The following is a 9,275-nucleotide window of genomic DNA, read 5'->3' as shown; positions in this document are numbered from 1 at the left end:
AGAGTCATTTTACTCTCTGTAGACTTTTGAGTGCCAGTAAACGAACACATGCACCCATGCACAAAGATCTGAAAAGAAGCCAGCGATTGATCTGAGATGGTTTTATTTACACCCTTAAACACAGAGGATCTAATTCAAAGGAAAACAAAACAGTGAGCTTTAGCTGGAGATCTGGATATAATTGGTACTGTAGGTGATTTAGGAAAACAGGTGGGTCTGGGGTGTGGCAGGAAGCCCCATGGCTTTGTTTGAGGCGGTAGCTGCAGGATGGGGCTTATGGTTACACACTGCTCACTCAGCAGGTCAGCGTCTATTTCCTCAGGCCTCTCTTGGTCCTCTTGGATCTGTTGAAAACAAGGGTGAGTCACAACAGGCAAAAGACTCAGATACAAGTTGTTTGTCCACAAAAAGCTCAGAGAATGCACATGTAGCCGACATTATGGGGTTGCAGAATTCTCTACCATCCGATCAGCACACGGTGAGAGACATACTCATACTCAGAGACACTCAAGCAAGTCTTTCAGTGTGTCTGTGACAGTTGTGACAGCTAACCTGCTTGCCACACCCAGCCACACAGCCAGCTCACCCAGTTAGAGTAACAGAGCCTCGGGGCTGAGTTAACCCATGAAATGCATAAAACCAATGTTCCCAGAGAGGGGGGAGTTAGCATGCTAATAGTCTGGCTCACAGGATGTAGGCTGTTGGGATAAGTCTGCCTCCCCTTCCACTATCTGCGTGTTACCGTTTTGCACCGTAGCTGCATCCTGGGCTTCGTGCCGCCCAAGGTGATTGTGATTTGTTTAAAAAAAAAATACAAACAAGCCAGAGCAGTTTTTTCCCCATACCAAAATTATAATGGGTTTCTCCAGAGCTGGCACAGCACTAAAACAAAGTGTGGAGATAGGTCTGGCTAAGCGAGACTAGCACGCTAAAAACATGCAAGCTGTTAGCAAGCTAAACAGGTGAAAATAGTGGTTTTGTTAGCAATATAGGTATCCATTAGCTAGGCTAAATGGCAAAGGGAATGCTGCTAGCAAGCAAGCTAAACTAGCATTGCACTGGAGCAAGCCTTGAGATCAACACCCTGGGCCGGACCGTTAAATTGCTAGCAAGGGTCCCTCAAGAGTCGAGATAAGCAAGGTGAAGTAAGTAATTGAGAAGAAAAGGCTGCGCGGGGTCTCATCTCATTGTCTCATTGGCCCTGACAGGCCTTCAGGGTGGTCAGCCGAGGGCACAATTCACATTCTCGTGTTGTAACGAGTGTACTGACCGAAAGGGAACAGTTGTATCATGTCATCTGTGGCACTAGAGGGAGCTTTCCAAGGTCGGAAAAAAAGAACCCCTCGGCTTTGGCTTGGAGACTACAAATTTGTAAAACATGGGCATTTGCCAGGCAGGACGGGTCTAACAGAACATCAAATGACATCATGGTAAGTGTAGGATCAGTGTTTCAGGGGTTGAATCTGAACCTCTGCTCCATCTATTGAGACAATTCTTCATCTTCATCTCTTTTATCTCTTCCTGTCTTTTCTTTTTATCTAAATGTGTGTTTCGCATCAGAGAGAGAAAGAAATGAGTTTCAGAGTTCGTTCCTCACGTTTTCTGATGGTCGCTGACACGGTTCCTCAGCACGTTAATCTGTAACAGAAAACATGTAAATGTTACTTGCACTGTTAGATCCTGTGCCTTACTTCAACGATAGGTGTAGTATACTGAAGCACACACACCTCATATTTCTGTCGGGTGAACTGGTACTGCAATTCAAACTTCTCAGCCTCCAGCTGGTACATCCACTCCCACAGCTCTTTAGCTTTCTCTCTGTGAGACACAGATAAGGAAAAATGGGACACTATGGTTGCTGTTTTTGTTATGTTGAGGGATTATTTTCATCGCCTCACGTTTCTTAAAGAATATCCCTAACATTTCTTTTTATCTTTCTTGTAGTAAAATGACCTACTTGAGTCCTTCCTGGCTCAAGCTCTCGATGTCCAGAGATTTGTGTCTTTCATTCAGGATCTTCTTCTTCTTCTCTCTCTCAGTCTGCCTCTTACCACTCCGTTTTTCTGTCTGTGGGAAAGTGAAATAAAACATGGCTCTGGTCTACATCCTTCACATTTTAACTACTTTAACCTCTTGGAAGAAAACCCCACTATGAACCCTCCATCTGCTCACCAACTTCTGCATGTAGCCTCCAAAGTGGAGGCTGGTGAGGGTTTTCTTCTTCTTAGCGTCATCCTCTGCTCTCCTCTTGGCCTCCTCCTCCTCCTTACGAGATCTCTCCTCCTAAAGAAACATGGATTCAGAGAGAAAGAGGAGCGAAATTGGGAGGTGGAGGCTCCGTCAGTAGATGCAGGAAGTATAAATTACATTACAGCAGCTTGAACTCCGACTATACCTCAAGACGCTTCTGTCGCTCTTTCTCTCTGTCACTGCGGATCCGTTGCTGCTCCGCTCGCTCCGAACGGCGCTTCTCCTGCACAACAGATCATCAGGTCTTAACAGATCTTAAAGCACATCTTTAATGTTACGTGTGCGTCAATACGTTTACATTTGATTGGCTATAGTGTAGGGCTCTCACAATCCTCTCCTTGAGATTAACGAGCTCATCTTCTTCCTTCTTTCTGCTCTCAAAGTGAACCTCGATCAAAGTCTGAAGCTCCATCAGGTCCTTCTCCATCCTTTTACGATGTATATCCTACAGAAACAGGGGTTCAGTGCTTCTTGTACTGAATGGTTCAATATGGGTCTATGTTTCATTGGTTTCCATGTTACAGAAAGACACGATACACATTTGTTGTTGGTCTCAAATTAAAGGTTAAAAATGACTATACAGGGTAAAAACAATGGGGGCTTCAGTGTAAGTTCACTGAAAAGATTTGTTGTCAAAGATTGTTTAAAATGACACAGTATGGCATTCGGCAGAAACCTATGCACAGTATGTACTGTAAGTAAACAGGCGTCCCTCAGTCTGTCACTCACATCGAAATCCACCTTCTCTCCATCTGGTATCTTAGGAGGGATGAGGTTGGGCATGATGAAGGGCCTGGAGATTAAAAAAAAACACAGTGAGTGAACAAAAAAGAAAAACATTGTCGCTGTCACTGTGGATGTCAAATGAGGATAAAACTCTATCAGCAAACATGTCGTGAATGCTTAGAAGCAGCTTCTTTATATCTATATTTTGTTGTACTCTTTGCTTTGGAATAGCTTTTATTCAATTTTACTCCACAATGTCACAGAATGAACTGTAACTAACCATAGTAATATAGACACAGACAGGAACAAGTCATTGTTTTGCAAATCAGAAGTCTTTCATTTTGACATCCAAGTCCAAAGTCTTAGACTTTAGATTTCAAGTCTTAACCAGTTCCTATTCTGCATTCACTTCATGTAATGGCATTATCTAAACACTGATGACCAATACATTGATTATACACTAACATGTAGGGGTTAGACTTAGGGCTAGGGTTACAGTTACATGGGGTTTAGGTTTAGGCATAAGACTTTAGAGCAAGTGTGAGGTTAGGTTTAGATTTAGGTTATTTTTTAGGTTTTGGGTTCAGTTAAGAGATGAAATCAATGGGACATCCTGAACCTCAGCTATGTCAAAAAATATCTATAGAGCAATGTGAAAAAACCATAACCATAATGCTTCCCATAATGCTTTGGGGGATATAAATGGGAAGTATGCTACAGATTCTGTAAGTTATGATGTCTTTTAGCCTGTTTTTGTTTACATTTTGGAAACCATTAAAAGTATGCCGAATTAGCTATTTGCTAATAAGAACAAGTATAAGGAGTGTTTTTTTCCTCCCTATGATTTCTAAGCAGATTTATGGATGGACGGACATTGATCACACTGAATCTAAAAATATGTGAATCATGTTTGTGTGTTCACATTTGACTGAGTTATGAGAAGGATTATGATTTTTGACAAAACCAGCCTACCAGCACCTCTAAAGCTCAGTCAACATGTTATGTCATTCGTTTAATCCACACAAAAGCGAAAGTGTAAAAACATCAATGTATGTACCAGACTATTTCTTGGCCTGGCACTGTAACTTTGCACAGATTAAACAAACAAGATATAAAGTGAGCTTTAGTGAGCTTTAGAGGTGCTTGTAGAAGGATTTTGTTTCCTTTGGACGGAGCCAGGCTAGCTGTTTCCCTCTGCGGCTAGTCTGAGGAAGTCTTCTCATTTAACTGCATTTCACTGCAAGAAAGCCAATAAGTGTATTTCCCAATATGTCAAACTATTCTTTTAATTTAAAGGTATGTGTGTTTGTGCACGTCAGTGAGTGTTACGCACTTGAATTTTGGTTTGGCCTCCTCCTCTGTTGAGAAAGAAAATAAAAATGGAGACAGAAGACACCAATGAGCTCGTCCAGACCTCACACACACTCTCACCAAGACCAAAAACAAAACATTTCATAATCCTACTAGGAAACGCCAGCAAGTTATGACAATGGAGCCTGTGTACATGCTCATAACAACTGGATATTTTGTTCAGAAAGTTCATCCGAGCCTAATTCTGATATGATTCAGGTTAAGGTTGAGTACGTCCAAGACAAACAGATTCACAATGTGAAAGGCGTGCTAACATTCATTTTGATGGACTTTAAATAAACAGTGTTACCTTCTCCCTCCTCCGCTTCCCCTTCTCCATCTGAAACCAAAACAATATACTTGAGAGGTTTGTGACCTTGTGTGTCAAATAAGTGTGCGTTAGGGGAGAGTAAATAGTAGTGTTTTAGGAGTGCTGACAGACAAAATGATAGCTTAGAGTACATGAAAAGAAGAGAAAGACCAAAACAGAGCACTGAGAAAGTCAGGTACTGTTTGCTGATCTGTGTGTGTGTGTGTGTGTGTGTGTGTGTGTGTGTGTGTGTGTGTGTCGCATATCATAAATAGCGCTCTCGAGAGCTTGTCTTGATGATAAGAAGTCTCTCACCAGACCAAAGAAGGTATGGTATCAGTGACCTCTGAATGACACTCAACCAAAAATTTTAAACAAAGGCCATAAAAACAAAAAGTACACTATGGGGAGGAGTCCAACACAACTAGAGACAAGACTAGACTGTCATTACAGCCATGCTAGCGGCTGTCTGAGGCTATACTTATGAACAGTGGTGCTTTGAGACTTATACTAACGTCAGCAATGCTAACGTGCTCACAATGACAATGTTAACATGCTGATGTAGCAAGTATAAGGTTTATCACGTTCACCATCTTAGTTTAGTGTGTTAGCATGCTAACATTTGCTAATTAGCACCATCAGATCTAATGGGATTGTCATTCGTTTTGCAAATGGTGGTGCCAAATAAAATAAAAAGGCAGGTAATCAGGATACATTGTTATGGGAACCATGAATGTCTGTTCAAAATGTTATGCCAGTCCTACAAGAAGATGTTGAGATATTTCATGTAAATAATTTGACCTGCTGGTGTGGCTAGAGGAAAAGTCAAAGGATTACCAAAGTCTTTAGGATTCATCCTCTGGGCATCATGAATGTCTGCACAAAATGTCATGGCAATCCATGTGATCATTGTTGAGACAATTCAGTCTGGACTAAAGTGGTGGACCAGTGAACGCCATCCCTACAGCTAGTCAGATGATCTGACAGGAGACCATATTAGCAAGTCAACTAGCCACCCGTCCAGTGTGTGACACATCAGGTGACAGTTTACAGGAGCCTCATAGGGCGTTCACTGATTTGAAGGCATAGACGAGATGGAAAGATGAGACTGAATCTGACTAACATCCCTCCCGTTTCACATGATTGGCAACGAGATAGAGAAACGCCTAAGCATAGCTGATTAAGTATAACAGCAGATATCTAATTCTGACTAATAAGCAAGAGCCATAGGGCTGGGAGGGGTGGGAGGCAGGAGGATAACTCTCACTCAGTGGCTGTCTGGTGTGACTAAGAGAGAAACAGAGAGAAGGTTTGAAGTTATCAAGTCGCTGCAGACTGTCACATACCAAAGTGAAGAGTGACTGAGATAGCACATCATTTTCCTGTCTGACTCTGACGGATGGTTACGGACAGAATTAATGAATCATCATCATTTTGTCGTCAACACATACCCGACACTACACGTGGATGTTGTCCTACTGGGTAACCGCCTGCACAACAGCAACACTTCACTTTTGAACCCCTCACCTTGTCCTTCGTTGGCCTCCTCCCCCTCCTCTGCAGCAGGTTTGTCCTCTTCCTGCTCGGCCTCTGCAGGGAAGAAAGTTGCAAAGCAAATAGTAACATATCAGTGGGAAATCTTGACACTCACAGGGTGTGATGTTGACTCATTGCCTTATTCGAACTATGGCTCCCCCTCATCAATGATCTGTCATTTTTCACAAGTTCATGAAGAAAGGAATGAGACGAGAGAACAGCTTATATACCTAATTACATGTTTTTTTTCTCTTATTCACACTATTTGGAGATGTATCCACATTATGTTTGTTTGGTTGTTGGATTGTGCTCCAGAGTAGAATAGACAATAGTTTGTTCAAACACAATGGAAAGCCTAGCAGAGAGATGACAAGTGATCAGTCCAGAATGAGCTACTCACCTCTGGTATTTAAAGTAGACAGCACTCAAGAGCTGGTGTGTGTGTGTGTGTGTGTGTGTGTGTGTGTGTGTGTGTGTGTGTGTGTATATTTGGGGTTAGATAGATGTGCTGACACGCCATACCTTCACAACTCTGACTTGTCAAGTCGGGTGATAAGGAACGCATTTCAAGTTCATGAAGTCAATATTTGGGAAGTTTAGAGGAGAGAGAGCAGAGTGGCAAAGACCCAAATATGTGATCTCATCTGGTAACACTCTCTGAGATACCGCCGTCACTGACAGCAAAAACAGACCGACTTTGTGGACTTTGGGCTTTTGATAGTTTACACTGCCAATCCAGAAAAGTCGGATCAGGTGCAGTTCATGGAGGACAAAAAATGACTACCATTTGTCATGAATAAATGAATACATACATAAATAAATGCTGAAACAAATACATAAATATCCAAAAACTAAATAAAAAAACAGACATATAAATCAGTCGTGAAAGAAATGCAGAGATGCATCATTAAATAGATCAATTGACAGATACATACATGTTGGTAATTAATTGTGACTAAATAAGAGCGTATTTCTTTCTGTATTTCTTGCTTTAGAGTGATGTTGGTGCCATCTACCTCTATTAACATGCAGACACAGAAATAAATAAATATATGAAGAAATGTAGAAATCCATAATAAATAGTAGTAATAATAGTAAAAAAAAGTTATTTCAGCATTCATTTATATTTTATTATATATATTTATCAAGTCATTTTCCCCTTCCTCCTTTCTAGCAAATGTTAAGTGGATAGTTTCAGCTCAAGTATTATTTCTCAGTAATACAGTACTTGTATGGATCTTGAGATATTAGAAACAGTCTGCTAGAATTTATTTATTTACAAATTCAATTTTGTATCATAATGTTTATGCCAAGATATTGTTCATGTGCTTAATGAGCGCCATCACACTTCATGTCATGTCAGATCAAGTTGTTACAGAAAATGACACCATGTCCACAAAAACAGCCAACATCAACCGTCTATGGAGTATCTTAAAAAAGATGCTTTCAGCTCAAAGCACAAGCAGTACCTTCCTCTGCCTCCTCCTCCTCCTCCTGCTCCTCCACCTCCTCCACCTCCTCCTCCTCTACCCCCTGCTCCCCTGCTGAGCAAAAGCACAGAGCTGTTTAGTAAAGCCAGCCAGCAAAGCAGCCAGCAACACACAGAGATAAAGAAATAAAAAGAAAGAACTCTTTCAAAGCATGATGAACTCCAGCTTGAATGATTCTAATGTAATCATTCATGAGTGTTAGTCACAGTTATTTTAACCACATTCATCACCCCACCTCCCGAACAAAGATTGTTCACCCAGAACTTAATTTATAAACGTCCGTGCTAAAGCTGCGCCGCTAAGTCCACACAAGGGCCATACCTTCAGCAGCCTCCTCTTCTGAGTCACGCAGACGGGAAAACACACAAGAGAGGGAATATACAAATCACATGATGAGAAATGCAAACTACAACTACTTTTGCTCTAATGCTTCAACTAATTACAAGAAAAAGGAACACAGGAAGAGGAAATCACCATCAAGGGCCTGAACAAATAGCTTTTACATCCTGTAGTTTTTCAGGAAAGGCTACCCACTCAACAAGGAAGTCTTTTGGTACAAACATACTTTATGATGCATTCCTATAAGCTTCATATATTACCAAAAAAATGTAGACCTCAACATATATCATTTTGACATCTTCGTTCACAAGACACACAACTACATTCCTTTGAATTCCATATATACTGTATGTAGTATATAGTATCAGGTTATACATCAGCCTCAATGGATTACTTAGAGAAAACGTGTCAAAACAACACGGCCTGAGTTTTAACAGTATATCACATCCTTCAGTACTGTACAGTATGTGGTGAGTCATGATGAGCGTTCTTACCTTCCACCTCCCTGCGAAAATCAAACACGTATGTACGTTATTATTCTGAGACAAAAGCAGTCTGTCATCACATTAAAGTAACATACAGCTGTCATTACAATACATGTCAAGAAACTACATGTCTCTCTATGTCCACTTATATAACAGGGGTGTATTTCTACATTTACACAGGACACATGTACAGTCTATTCAAGCAGAAACATACGAATCATGTACGTTTGGCAAGAGCTTTTGTATGACACATAGAAATGAAAAGAAGCTTACTCCTCATACTCCTCCACCACTTCCTCGTTGTCAGACATGGCAGGGAGCGTTCAGGTGTGCAGCAGTGAATCTGAACGTTAAACAGAGGCCATAGATTCGCCTAGAAATCATGTTCCCCTTCACATTTTTCACATTGTATGGCATAAATACTGCATTCTGTTTGCACCCACACGTAACGTTATAATCAGTGAAACTTACCTGAGGATCAGATGCAGTGATGGAGAAAGAGAGCTGATGGAGAGACACAATGTGCAGCAGAGGAGAGGTCCTTACTTTCTCTAACAAGGAAGGTGAGGACTCAAAGGGTAACAGGACAGACTGCGTAGAGTGGAAGAGGCTTTAGGACCCCTTGTTGTGTTATTAATAACTTCTTAGATAGCATGTACTCTCCATTATCATCATTCCCAAAAAAGGCCGCCGTGTGCACGAGTGTGGGTTGCAAAGATCCAGAAAAAGCTCACAGTTGCTCACAGATAATGATTCACACACACACACGCACAAGCTGTAGTATACACA

The 9,275-nt window shown here is 41.2% G+C and overlaps 1 protein-coding gene across 1 annotated transcript; it reads right to left on the bottom strand.

Moving 5' to 3' along the window:
• Positions 1-97: 97 nt before the first annotated feature.
• Positions 98-9,104, bottom strand: tnnt2a (troponin T type 2a (cardiac)). The gene is given in 14 exon segments (XM_070911184.1): positions 98-344; positions 1,598-1,638; positions 1,728-1,818; positions 1,958-2,067; positions 2,173-2,283; positions 2,396-2,473; positions 2,579-2,695; positions 2,980-3,043; positions 4,310-4,334; positions 5,221-5,229; positions 6,164-6,226; positions 7,642-7,696; positions 8,756-8,829; positions 8,958-9,104. Coding segments are annotated over 13 exon segments (840 nt in total). The 5' UTR covers positions 8,798-8,829; positions 8,958-9,104; the 3' UTR covers positions 98-310.
• Between the last annotated feature and the right edge of the window lie 171 nt (positions 9,105-9,275).

This window comes from Enoplosus armatus, chromosome 8 (assembly GCF_043641665.1).
Source record: "Enoplosus armatus isolate fEnoArm2 chromosome 8, fEnoArm2.hap1, whole genome shotgun sequence".
Taxonomy (NCBI): Eukaryota; Metazoa; Chordata; class Actinopteri; order Centrarchiformes; family Enoplosidae; genus Enoplosus; species Enoplosus armatus.
The sequence above is the reverse complement of the archived record's forward strand: the minus strand, read 5'-3'. Positions and strand labels throughout refer to the sequence as shown.